Below are 13679 nucleotides of genomic sequence, written 5' to 3' on the forward strand. Positions count from 1 at the left end.
GGACACTCTTTGGTATTCATTAATCATAACCATACTAACCCACTTCAAGAGTGTGCTCTTATCTGAACACTTCATCTCATAACAAATCTCATACCCCCATCCTCGGACCTAGAGCCTAATTTGCACCTTCATTAGGTACACAAATACAATTATGCAGACATAAATACATGAATGGCTAAAAAGCCTAATATCACCCAATATTGCAATAAAGGCTATTTAAAGGTATTGACCAAATAACAGTTTTAAATTTGGATATTTCCTTGTGAAACCCGTGGGAAATCTTTATTGCAATAAATAAATGATGACAATGGTTGGTCAATTCAAAATAAAGTACCATTATTGGTTTTGATAATTCTTCATTACAAATCAGTTATTTGTCAAATTCTTAACAAATACCTGAAACAAAACCACAACAAATAGCAATCCGTCCATACTATATCATATACACGTCCTTTAATCGATGACTTCAACCCCAAAATCCATTAATATATTGAGTAAAATTATAGATATTCTTAGATGCGTACCTGTGACAGACAGCCCAGCCGTGTGAATGACAGACATCTCTTCATTGTTGGCACCAGGCTAGATAGGCATGCATTATTGGTGTTCATGTTCATTATTCACCATTGTCCACTTAACATAGTGGAAGGTAGCTTTTAAGATTGTTGGCACTAGCGAATAAAATTATAGTTTGAGTTATGCCCGAAAACATTGTCCTTAAGAGCTATTCCGCCACACCAGTTGATCGAGCGGCAGCTCCCCAAAATTAAACAAACTCATTTTGTAAAAAATAAACAAGGACACAAAACAACAAAGACTAACAGAATAATATTCAGGCCGCACAACATAATATAGAGGTGGAAGAAAGAATTGTCCAAAAATTGAAGAGCATGGCATTGGACTTACAACACTCCTTGGTATTTATAGATAAGATTAGACAACTTTTGGACACTCTGAAAGCATGATTTAATTACTAGTTTCATAAATATTATGGCTCATTACACTAATTCATTTTAGCGTTCTCTAAACGTTGCATTTGAAGACATTTAAAGAAATCAATTTTCAATTTTAATAGCCTTGAATAGTGTTTAATATTATTCATAAAAATATTTATTCCTTTTGAAATACCAATATCAACACTTTTCGAACAGCCTTTGATTAACGATAGTAGTAAAGCAACCTTGTACCTTGCCAGTCAGAGTCTGCGATTCAGCATCCAGTTTCTGTCGCAATGCCTCAGTAGTAATCTCATCGATCAAGTCTTCAGCCTTGAAGACTTCATCCTTGAGCTCGGCAAGCCACTGCTTCACGTTAGGATTTCGATACTGCCTTTCCTCTGCATCTTCAATAACCTGATTCACAGGCAGAAGGATGATGCGCAGCTTTTTCAGCAAGCCATCCTCGAGCTTCCTGCCATGGAAGAAGTCAAGAACTTCACGAGAAGCCAATTTCTGGAAGGCCACCTGAAGGGAAGAGGACAGAAACGCTCCAGCCACCAACTCAGCCATTGTTTCCTGTGTCTGTTAAGAGTAAAGAAGAAAACTTAAGAAAAATGGAAGAGAGACGTTGTGGACGAAGAATGAACAAATCAAAGCTAGACTCTCACTTGGTTGGTTGGTTATCTGCAGTCACTGTGAAATGGAAATCTGAGTTGCAGTTATCAGACACAACAGTTACGTTGAAGAGATGAAATGTGTTTCAATTATGCTCAAGTCTCCAAAATTTAACGTTGATTTCCTTGTTGAGGAATGTCCATAATTCCTTACTCAAGATTTGGGTTGAGATTTGAGATAAGATGCTTCAAAATTTATTCAAATACTATGCTCAGGAGAAAAGTACTGATTCCCATCTTCAATCATTTTCTTTTATTTTTCCATCTTACTCATTCCAGACCCAACGTATACCAAGCAAAATTCGGATTCCAAAACAAGTGGAATGGATAGGAATAATAAAAGTCAATTACAAACGAATTTGGTAAGGAGAACAAGGGAATAAGATTTTTTTTTTTTTTTGTATGACATATCCTCTCGTTCAAAATATAAAATACAAGCGGTTACCAACCATAATCCATGTACCAGTAAAATTCTTATTCTTATAAATATATATATTGTTTTCTCTTTTTATTTTTAGTTTAAAAAGAAGTTAGTAAATTCACACAATAATCTATATTAATAAATATAATAGGTAAAATGGGGGAAAAATCTTACAACTATTAAATGCTTATATCTTGAACCAAAATTAATTAGAAAAAAATACGTATATTAAATGGGGTAAAATGTTTATGGTTGTCCCCATACCAATGTTGGCTCAATTTCATCATGATCATATCTAGACAAGTCTATCCCAACCCAAAAAAATAAAATGAGACAAGATTTTGCAAAATTGGACAAAAATATACTCGGGATAGAACGGAACTCAAAATCACCATCAAGATATCTCGTCCCTAATATATTATTATATTTTTTCTTTTATTAATGTCTAATATTTTATTTATTCTGTTACAGTACATATTTTTTTTATTTACTTTATTATTTTAGTTACATAACAATTTGCTCAGTGCTCTGCTCACAATGGCGTCGCGTTTCAAAAATAAACTTGTTCATTTAGGAGATCTGTCTTGACGCATCTATTTGCCATATATATGAATGCTTATATCAGAATCTACTGACAAATGAAGGTGCAACGTTTCATTCAATAAAATGCTTATATCAGATCTTCTGTTGCACAAGAATGCTCGGTTCACAACAAATTTATTTTATTTTAGACATAAAATTTAATATCCTACGCTCTACTCATCATTTATGGTTGTTGTGTGCTTAACTTCAAGTTGTAACATATTCTTTTACTCTAAATTGTTGTAGTTGAGACTCAATAATTAAATATATGTACTTTCATTGTTTTGGTTTTGAATTTAACAAATTATGTAATTTTATAAATATTGTAATCCAGACCTTTTTTTATATTCTATTTATTTTATTAGGATATGTCCCGGTCCCTTTCCATCTTGTCCCAATTGTAAATGGGATGGGACAAAATACAAGATAAAAATTTAGTCCCGTTCATTTTCAAGACAGAATACATGATAGGGTTATCCTAATTTCATGTCGTCCAATGAATACCCTTATTTTAGGCTGAAAGGAGTATAAAGTTTCTTGATCATCTATTTGGTGACCAACATCCAACATTTTGTCATTGTTTGTAATTTTTGATTATTTATTATAATTCAATTGATTTTTCTCTTATTTTTAAAATCATTTTCTATCATATTCTGGTCAACTAACAATTAAGTTAACTTTTGTTAATTATATGAGTCAAATTATATTATTTTCAAAAGTTTATGAAAAATATTGCAAAAAAAAATAAGTTTAGAGTTCTAAATACTCTTAAACCTATAGTATAGGAGTCAAGTTATTCTTATTGAAAAAAAAAAAGTTAGGATATTTTAATTGTAAAAGTTTGCTTAGATGATTTTACTTATAACAATTCATAATCTCATGTTCCTAGTGACAAGCTAGAGGGAAACGTGTACCGTATGGTTTCGACACACATCCAAATTAGAGACATGCACATCCTTTTTATTAATTTTAATTGAAAGAAGATGTGTATGGTTTACTAATAATTATAAAAATAATTATAAAAAAAAAAAGATGTGCATTCAATGCACTTCTTTTAAAAAGTGCAACGGGTACATCTCGGGGTGGGAAGAAGAAGAATACAGAGTTGGTCTCATTGTGTCCCGCGTACTCTTTCTAAATTAAATTCCCTAGCTCCATTCGTATATTTATACGCTTAGAGAGAGAAAGAGAATATGATTGTATATAATGTCCCAATTTTATAATTAATCTTCAAATAAATAATCTACTTTCCATTTTGTTAACCTAAAGGATTTAAATTTAAAGAAAATCAAGAAGAGTAAGTTGAAAGGATTCAAATCTATTCACGCATTCAAGACATTACCATGTAAGAACCTAAACACACTCTTCAATATCTGGAGTTCATAATTCAAGATGACTAGATTTATTCTAGCTAATCTTAATTCATGCTAAGTTTATTTGAAACGTGCTTAAAAAATCCAACTATGTTTATGTAAAATTTAATAAAGTTTTACATTGATAATTAAAAGTCTAACATAACCCTCTTCATTTACTCAGGTTTGGAACTATCTATATAATATAAGCAGAGTTTTTTAATCAATTTCAATTTTTATTTAAAAACAAAAAGGTTTTTCTAGTCGTATAACACTATGATGTACATTTCTTTTGCCATCGCTAATATAAGACTAAACATTAAAAAAGTAAAAATAAAAGTATATGTATAAAGTAACCTCTTGCATAATTGTATTCATTTTTTCTTAGTATTTTTAAAAATATTCAAACAAACAATTATTGAAACTTCATTTAGGTACCTGTAAACTGATACAGTCTAGGATAGGATTTGTGAATATTAAATGAAAACTAAATTAAAGGTTATTAATAAGAAAAAAAATTTAGATATTTGAACTAAACCCATTTAAAAGTTAGTTTGGCTTAGTTTTTTCTCTTTTTTTTGAGTTGGCTCGTCAAGTTGGACCCTAGCTGCTGGACTTTATATCAAAAGCACCAAATTGCCCCTGAAAAAAGAATCAAATAAGATAAAAGACAACACTAATATCTGCGTTTGAGTTGCTGATGAAACTTGACCATGGCACGATTCCTTAGCACACATGCCTACCAAGAACTCGGGCAGTGGTTAATCCACTCACAAACATCTCGCTCAAATTAGGTAACAAAACTGCAGACAACATTTGAATGTAATACAAGAACTTATTAATAGTTTTTCTTTCTTTCTTTCTTTCTTTCTTTCTTTCTTTTTTGACCAACAGAACCTATTAATGGTTGAGTTCCCCTGCATTTATAAAGAGAAAACATGTTTATCGCCTTTTCTCTTTCTCTATCTGACCTTTTTTCCCATAATCAATCCACCATTCAAGCTTCAATCCCCTCAAAAGCCTTTTATGTAGCCTTTAACCAATGGAAAGTATATATTTGCACTGAAAATTAATCATTGAGAATTAAAATCTGATCATATGTAGAAGACCAGTCAACTAAGAATGTAAGTTATCATGGAGTATGGCTTCTTGGTACCCCTCTCGTGGACGTGATTTTTGGTAGAAACCAAAATCTACAAGCCAATGTAGGGACTCAATCTATTGACAAGCAGATATTAAGTCAATGATGAGAGGCTACTGGCTGCCAAGTTGCATGAATAAAACTCCCATAATAGGCCAACAATAATATGAGATTTGGGTGGTTTTGGTACTCCATACACGCATCTGGCGTAGTTCTGATAGAAACAACTTCTCAGCACTCAACACCTAGAGTGTGTTTAGGCAGTGAGAGATACACACTAGCAGTCATGTTTTTTAATAGAAGTATTATAAAGCCTTAAGAGTACACAATCACGCAACCGGTGCTTGGTCATCTATGAAGATTGGCCTAAGCGCTTGTGCTTGATTAAAATCCAGACAGCTGACAATGGAACAAAAACATTGCGTTACAAGTAAAGCCATACAGAATCTACGTGGAGAGCATAGCAATAAGCATGGAAGCGATAATGGAAAGAATTACCCTCAGATTTCTAGATAATATTCTCTTCAATCTTCATTGAGAGGCTTCAAGCTCCTGAGCTCCAACATCTGCTGGCCCATTGTTAGAAGCATTCTCTGAAGTGCCTATGCAAGGACTGTTTCTAAATTGATCCATTGGTTGAGCCTGGGCCTCAATCAATGAACAAGAATTCTTAAGCCCTTGGTCAGAAAATTGTTTATTACTATTCATATTTTCATCAGGCAAGCACTTCACAGTCAAATTAGACAGGTTAGCCGCGTGGCTTCTATTTTGCGTCCTAGCTGAGATAGGTGAGTCAAGTTTGTCAGCATAATTTCCATTTAACTCCAGAGGCCTATGAAAGAGCAAATGAGCCACAGTTCGATCAATGGGGTTTGTCTCTGTTTCAGAATGGGGCATCCTGACATATCTGTGATACCAATATAATTCATACAGGGACGTTAAACCATAACCAAAGAAGTTCAATTGATCATTGTTCAAGCAAAATTGGCAAATCTAGTGAAGACATTACTTTCGTCTTTGAATTGAAATTATGAGTAGGGATTCAGTTGGAAAACATGATTGTATGATTAATTTGTTAAACGCAAATCAGAAGAAATCTGTTATAGCAAATGAACTATGTTTTAGGTGACTGCTAATATAGTGTCAGTGCTTGTCTATGAATAGTAAGTACAATATTGAGATGCAGAAAATGCCTTACCATGACTAATTCTTAAAAGCCTAAATTACTTTTTTTTTTTGAGTTTTATACTGGTAAAGTGAAGAAAAATATTACCACAGAATAACTAGTAACTCAAGTAAGCTGGGCTCAATGAAGTAAAAGTAAAACCAAGTTGGCACGGATACATATATGTACCATCTCAAAGAAAAAGGGGAAATTGAGAGGGACACAGAGTTGCCACCCTCACCATAACATGACTCCACTACTGTCTATTTGATAAGAGACCAAGTCAACAAAACCAACCACTAATCACCTATCAGAGACAAAAAAGGAGGAAGATAACAGAAGTTGATGTTGTTATGCAGATGTTTAGGGATGTTGTTTATTTTAATTATTTACTGTTAGTTGTGAATAAGTGGACCTTTAAGTTGTCAGAGATATTTGGAAATATTTCTGTTATTTATTAATTATTTTCATTTATGTTCAGCATTTTAAATGGACTAGACAGCCTCAAAGGCTAGACACATTGAGTAATAAAAGTTCCAGTTTATCTTACTTGGAGACTCTCTCAGTATTTTGGCTATTAAGAGACTAACAGTGTAAGATTCTTGCTCTATTTCTCTCTTTTTAGAGTTATTTGTCTCCTTATTATCCTTATAAGTTCAGAGCCCTACCACTGTTTCTGATGTTAGGCATCAGAGATATAAAAATTTACTGAACTCAAACATGAGCATTGGATATTTATCATTAAGTGATGGCGGAGCAAGTAGCAAAAATATTTTCTTCCACTATTTCAGCTTCACTTATAAATAATATAAACAAATATAGTAAATTAAACTTCAGCAAGTCATGGAAATTAAAGGAGCATTGTATTATAATACGTTTCCTGACCTGTTTTGGCAATTGATTTCTTCTCTTTGAAGAACATTGTGTTCTTCTCTGCTAGTTTTGTTCGTACTGCTACTATCACTAGCAGGATTCCTTTCCGTTGCACTTTGTGCCAAGCGGAACAAGCTATCTCTGATGCAGAGTCTTATTTTGATGTCCAACTGTAGAGAAAAGCATGCCTCGGGATTGTAGCCGTGTCCAGATTAGTATACAAGGAAATAAGCATAATATAAAGTGTTCGCCACTAACAACTCAGCCATACCTTTGATATAATGTCCTGAAGCTTGTACAGTGTTGTTTCTTCAACAAAACACCCGTCAATAGCTGCAGAGACTGTATCGGAGTCATCTTGTTCAATAGGTGGTTCCAGAGCAGGAAAACTGCTTCGATCTTCAACTTCAGGATCAGTCCCATCAGAGGAACGATTTTGCATTTCTAGCAGATATGTTTGATTGATGAATTTATTAGTGCTGGGAACTTGATTGCCCAATTGCTGCTGTTGTTTCTGAATTGCAAGCATTGCCTGCATTTGTTGCCGCCTTCTCAATTTTTCAATTTTTTCCTGAGGAGTCATGGTCAGAGGTTTGACTAAGTCCCCAGATTTCCTCACAGGATTCACTAAATTACTAGACGCGTCATATCCAGAAAGTAGATGCTGATGCCTGAGATCTGACTGAGCCTGAGATAGCATTGGGATAGCTGGATATGCATTTCCTGGGTTTCCATAAAAAGGAGATACTAGATATGGATTCATGATGTTCTGATAAAAGGCCTCAGCTCCTTGAATCTGCTTCTGTTTTCCAAGAACTGAAGGGGGAGAAGATTGCATGACAGAAGGTGTCAGTTGATTCTCAAATTGGTTTGACAGATTTGTTGAAGGAGACCAACTACCATAAAAATTCTGCAATCCTTTAGCCTCTTGTTTTCCCTGTGATTTTTTCTGAACTTTCAACAGATTATTTTGCCCAAAAGCCTGAATAAATATAATGTAACACAAGGTAAATATGTCAATATAGATCCGTTGACCAGAGGTGTTGCACAAAATTATTTACTAACAGGCACAAATACCATGATTATTTTATCTTAGTTCCATTAATGGCCCTTATAACTTGTTCTGAAGCCACTTAATTTGTTCTCAAATTCCCCTAAGTTGCTTTGTGTGGCATAATATCCCTGTACCACATCTTTCCTTTCCTTGTTTTGGTCTAACTAGTTTTATTTCAGCTTGTGTGGCTTAGAAAGAATTTGAAAAAATAAATGCCTAAACTTTCAGTCATCCTATATCAATCATTCAATGCTTCTATGTTATAATTCATAGAATTAAAGGCTATTTTGCCACAGTTGGGTTAAAGCTAAACATAACCAATATTCTGCTTATGGTTCTCTTGCCAAGGAGGCATGGCTTAACAAAAGGTTACTTGCAACAGTAATTCACTAAAAGTAGCACACAAAGAAAAGTTTGTGAAGCTTTTTCGTAAACTTTGTAATTGAACCTTTAGATAAATTATTTTGAATTGTTTTAATTAATCCCTTCAGTTTATCCCTAACTTTAATCTTCCTTATTTACTTAACATGGTTACAGATGGTTGGAATCATCAGACCTGAACCCAAAACCAAGCTTCCACAAAAATAAAAAATTAAAAGAGAATAAGAATATCCTGCAACTTGAGTAACGCTTTTGTTTGACTATTTATTTTATGGCAAGTTCGTATCATATTACTGAATTTCAGTATTCTACTTTGGTTTGGCATTAAGGAAGTCGCAATCATGACTCTTCATGTGAACTGATGAGAAATAAGGAGCGGACACACTAGGAGCTGTGTATTGAAAACTTTGACACTGGTCCAATAGTTGTGTTATTGGTATTTTGTTGTGAAAACTAAATAGACCAGATAGGAGAAACCAAGAAAGTCAACAGAGCCAGTTACGAGAAGCAGTGTGAAGAATTCAAGGAATTGAGATTTGGGGTATTTTGTCGGAAAGGGCTGCTAGATTTTTTAAAGGTGCCACGCAACTCTAAATGGCTCATAGGAAGAGCCTCACCCCTACTCTGTTCATGGTTTTCTTAATCAAGTCTCTGTCTCTATCTGGAGTGCATTGGGATCTGAAATGTTTCTTATGATTCTGAAGTATAAAGCTTACAGGACGTTCATGCGTGTGTAGACATTTGATATTTGCTGAATACACTACCATTTCCCCCACTTCCCAAAAAAGATGCTAGAAACATTAGAACAATGATAGGATTTAAAACATCTTATTGGAAGTCCCTTTTAACCCATCTTCAATAATCAACGCCAAGTCACCAATTCTTCTGAAGCTATAGCACATCTTCTAGCATAGATTCTAAAACATAGAACAGAGTAGAGGCTTAGCTGATAAATCTGCTACGTGGTACATGATTCACCATTTTTTCCCAACAAAAGGCACATGAGTCACCTAAAGCAAGCACTCAATGTGCTATCTTCTCTCAAACGAAATAAAGGTCTAACTCCACAAAGATTTTCTTGATACTTTCTCATTCCAAATGATTGTTTCTCTATCACAATCAGTGAAACGTCACAATTGCTGATCCATGTTTAATTTTTTTTCTTAATAACAAAACTTATTCAGATTCAGAGTTTTCTAGCCAACAATAAGCACAACATGAATTTATACTCCATATGAACCTAGTTCATCACATGTCATATAGCCACTCAACCTCATACTAGAGAAACTATGTAAAATGTTCAGAAGATAATTGAAAAGATTATATCACTTAATGCGTTCATATTCTTCCATTTTAGCAGAAGAGGGCTTCTCTTAAGCACCAAAATAACTTTCTCTATTGTATTCACACAACAAAAGGGTAGGAAAATACCCAAAAACATTAATTGAATTCTTTCATAAATTAACAGATAATAAAGTGTAGCATTGTATAGTTCCAAAATAAATTAGGGGTTACCTTGTCAGCAAGTTCATTGGCAGTTGCAACATTTTCGACAGTTAAACCAGAGGTTGAAGAGGTGATTCTTCCTACAATATCCTGATTTTTTTTTTTTAGGTGGGGGAAAAATGAAATAATTAATCTCATAGTTCCCTTATACAGGCAAAGAACTTCATATTATAGAGACTATGCTTCAAATTGACTTGACATACCTGATGCTCCTTTCCAGCAGGCTTGCTTCTCTCTCCACAGTATGTCACATCAGTTGTCATAGCATGCACATTTTGTGTACCATGGCATGCAGAACCACCAATCTTCCCATGGCTAAGGGCAAATAATTGGTCATTACATTGAACGTCATCTGCTTTAATTTCCAAAGGCTCAGATCTGTTCCTTAAAGCACCTGATGTACTGGGAGCATCCAATGATATAGGAGCTGTACTGTTACTCACATCTTTAGAAGACCACAGCTCACCAGCATTATCGAGACTTGCATTGCCAAAAATAGGATCATCATTGCTGAAAAATATCACTTGTGAGAATATTGAGTCAGACAGATGCCATTGTAAATTTACCATGGCTATATGATAGGCTGTATATCAACGAAGTTCACTGTTCAGAGTAATTGTAATACGTCTATTCAATGTTATCCATCATGTGCACCATCTATGAATGACAAGGTGATGCAATAATACCTACAATATAGCTCTAAATACAGAAAAAGGAACATGAAAGCTTATTACCAATTTGAATGAGTCAATTTGTTGGCAAAAAATTACACACAAAGGCCTCCTTATTTGAGTTTATTCACGTAAAATATTATTGCAGTTACAACAGTGTACAACTGAACACATTGCTTTTTCTAAGTTTAACATACATATCATTTTATATGGAGCCACTCAAACTCAGATGGAGTGATGTACTAACAGTTGTATTTGTAACTGCCAAAGTTCTCAAAAAGTAGGCAGGGGAGAGAGAGAAATTCTGTCCTTTATCCTTGTGGATAAGGTTCTAAAAGGTAAGCAGACTTAAGTTATTTGGAAAGAGAATGGCACCCTTGTCATAGAAATTTGTGATTATAATGTCCTACGAAGACAATGCATACATCATATATACAATAATAAAACAAATTTACATAACCTGAAAATTCGGTCGAAGTCATCAAAGCTTCCCATGTTTCCCCAACCATAGTCACCATAGTCACCTTGTTCTTTACCTTCATTTGAACTTTGGAAAACTTCAACATCCTTTCCAAGTTGGGCAGTCTCTTCTGTCAAACATGTACACAATTAGTAATTAGTAATAACAAAATAAAACAATATTCACAGATTTTTAGTCATTTGCATATAAATATGGGAGACAAATGTGATACACACACAGGCAGACATATGTCTATGTTGCATATAGTCACGCATAATTCCAGCAATTAGCAATTTTACCACCTCTTGATGAATTGAATGTTCTAATTTCACTAAAAGTTTTAGATACTTCGGTACCCAGGGAACCCTGACCAGTCTCAGCTGCAGTGGATAAAGACAAGTCAGGCCATGAGTTAGTGTCATATCCTGAGGCAGATAGCCCTCCACTACTATCAAGTTTCGAAGTGCTTCCTGGCTTTCTGCAGTGAACATCAATTTTAACCTCTGGCCTCTTCTGCTCAGTGAGCTTAATGCTAGTGGCTTCCAGATTCCATTCCTTCTTGTTTCCAAGATCCGCAGTTACCTCTGGATAAGGTACAATATGATCGTCACTCGCACCTGCCTCGCCCCATATTATGTTGGCAAGCTGAAAACATTTTTTTGTTAGGGATACAATAAAATATTGACGAGGTTAAAGTCATCAAGAAAAAGAAAGCACTGAGGAAGTATGGACATTATTATACAAGTACACATGAATCCTCTGGTGCTAAGATCACACCTTAAAGCCAAAGAAGGATGTTCCATTTAATTTTCAATCTTACATAGAGACTCAACGGATTCTGCATCAAATTTTCAATCTAAGATTTACTCAAGAAACCAAAGAAGAATAAGACATTCATAGGCTAATAAGAAAAGATTTTGGCATGTATATATCTTTTAATTGCCTACTCTAGTAGTAGATGAATAAGAACGGATGATCTGCCATCAGCAAAAAAGTAAAAAGAGAACAGATAATCTACTATTATGAAGAAAGTATATGGTGTCGAACTGTCGATATTGCTCAGGATTAAAAAAAAAAAAAAAATTCACTCCATCCCTCATCCATGCCTTCTTGGCATATACAATTCCAGGTGATGCTAAATCGGAGTGCATCCAACAGCTAACCTTCCCGAAATGAATGAATATCATCAATTGGTCTTGATGTTTATTCATCTTTCAAGGAAAAAGATCCGAAGAAATTATAATAATCTTCCACCTCCATCAGTAAAAGTTGAGAGGACATACTATTGCAAGACCTCTAGTCGTAACGATACATGCCGGCTCTCTACCATCTCATGTCCTCTGTATCATTCCCACTTTGCGTACAAGTTCCACAAGATTCTCACCAGACTTGTTCGTATAAACCATTTGAAATCAAATTCCCAGGGCCCAACCTCCGTTTTACAACTCGAAGCAATGCAATATTTTTAATATTGGATTTGGATCGCTATATCCGAAGCACTGCTTTATGAGTGTCCTTTCCATGTCTTTTCACGTGGTACACCAGAGAAATTTCCTCTTCGTACATAATCCACATCTCCTATATCACAACACAGTCAAGGACTTTCCCAACATATAATTCCCAGCCGAACCAGAAAAGTTTCCAACACAGTTCCGAGTTCGCATAATCATTTCACATTAAAACCATCAAAAAGTATCAACTCAATTACAACTACAAGAATTTACAGACCTAAAACAACCAAGTCGTTGACTTCAACAGAAAAAGAAGAAAAAAACTGGAAATCAACTCACCTCTTCGTCGTTCCAGTCAAACATTTCTTATATAACCAGAACAGAAATCCTCAAGTCCAAAACCAGAATCAAATACAAGCCAGTGACTTATTCCACTCATCGCCGAAATCACCAGAAGATCACAGAGAAAAGCTGCCCAAAAACACCATGAAATTGAGCCGAAGAAACAGAGGAAGTCAGAAACGCCGCGAAGTAGGGTAAAACAGACACATGCAGAGAGAATAAAAGCTTTCGGCTCCTTTGCTTCACGGTAAAACGGCTACAAATTTTGAAGAAGCTGTGAAAGAGACAGAGAAACAGAGAGACAGAGAGGGGATTGACGAAGAGGAAGGAGGTGGTGTGGTCTGTGTCCGTGGTGTGGTCTGTGTCCCTGGTGTGGTGGGTCGAGCTCACGTGACGCCGCGTGAGTACGTGAGTGGCTTACAATTAGGGAAGCCGGGGTGGGGTCCACACGTGTGACACGTGTGAAGAGGTGTATCTAAAGTAGTGGCGAGGAGGAGGACGATCAAATGCTGAAAGGTAATTGGCTGGTGGGGACACATTTGAGATCTTGAAGGGAAAAAAAAAAAAATTCCCCATGTTTGGGTATCTGTTTTTACTATTCGTCCGTCCGGTTTTTATCCTTTGGTGGGCCCGGGCTCTCTTGCTAGTGTTTGGTTCAGGTCGTTTTG

General features: G+C 35.1%; 2 protein-coding genes across 6 annotated transcripts; both read right to left on the reverse strand.

The window, feature by feature from the left end:
* Positions 1-477: 477 nt before the first annotated feature.
* On the reverse strand, positions 478-1678 carry LOC129297986 (putative disease resistance RPP13-like protein 1). Its single transcript, XM_054936364.1, has 3 exons — positions 1607-1678; positions 1188-1520; positions 478-671 (listed from the first exon to the last, which is right to left on the reverse strand). Exons 2-3 carry the CDS (start codon positions 1506-1508, stop codon positions 657-659), a joined length of 336 nt encoding a protein of 111 aa, XP_054792339.1. The 5' UTR covers positions 1509-1520; positions 1607-1678; the 3' UTR covers positions 478-656.
* A 3345-nt stretch (positions 1679-5023) lies between these two features.
* LOC129297987 (protein LNK2-like) lies at positions 5024-13387 on the reverse strand. 5 transcript variants are annotated; one of them, XM_054936366.1, is made up of 9 exons: positions 13009-13387; positions 11521-11863; positions 11219-11348; positions 10291-10597; positions 10097-10177; positions 7418-8128; positions 7159-7334; positions 5607-6015; positions 5024-5507 (listed from the first exon to the last, which is right to left on the reverse strand). In XM_054936366.1, the coding sequence occupies exons 1-8, from the start codon at positions 13030-13032 to the stop codon at positions 5640-5642; spliced, it is 2148 nt and encodes a 715-aa protein (XP_054792341.1). In that variant the 5' UTR covers positions 13033-13387; the 3' UTR covers positions 5024-5507; positions 5607-5639. The 5 variants fall into 5 exon arrangements, with proteins under 5 accessions (XP_054792341.1, XP_054792340.1, XP_054792344.1 ...); XM_054936365.1 differs by having other exon boundaries at positions 11518-11863; XM_054936369.1 differs by having other exon boundaries at positions 11590-11863; positions 13009-13386.
* Between the last annotated feature and the right edge of the window lie 292 nt (positions 13388-13679).

This window comes from Prosopis cineraria, unplaced genomic scaffold (genome assembly GCF_029017545.1).
Source record: "Prosopis cineraria cultivar Desert tree isolate PC_DT_omini unplaced genomic scaffold, ASM2901754v1 PC675, whole genome shotgun sequence".
NCBI classification, from domain to species: domain Eukaryota; kingdom Viridiplantae; phylum Streptophyta; class Magnoliopsida; order Fabales; family Fabaceae; genus Prosopis; species Prosopis cineraria.

Coding starts and splice junctions, on each gene's coding strand:
- LOC129297986 (XM_054936364.1), bottom strand. CDS start 1,508: ATGGCTGAGTTGGTGGCTGGAGCGTTTCTGTCCTCTTCCCTTCAGGTG.
- LOC129297987 (XM_054936365.1), bottom strand. CDS start 13,032: ATGTTTGACTGGAACGACGAAGAG. Junction 8,129..10,096: donor CCAATGAACTTGCTGACAAG/GTAACCCCTAAT, acceptor ATATTTATTCAG/GCTTTTGGGCAAAATAATCT. Junction 7,335..7,417: donor TTCAGGACATTATATCAAAG/GTATGGCTGAGT, acceptor TACAATCCCGAG/GCATGCTTTTCTCTACAGTT.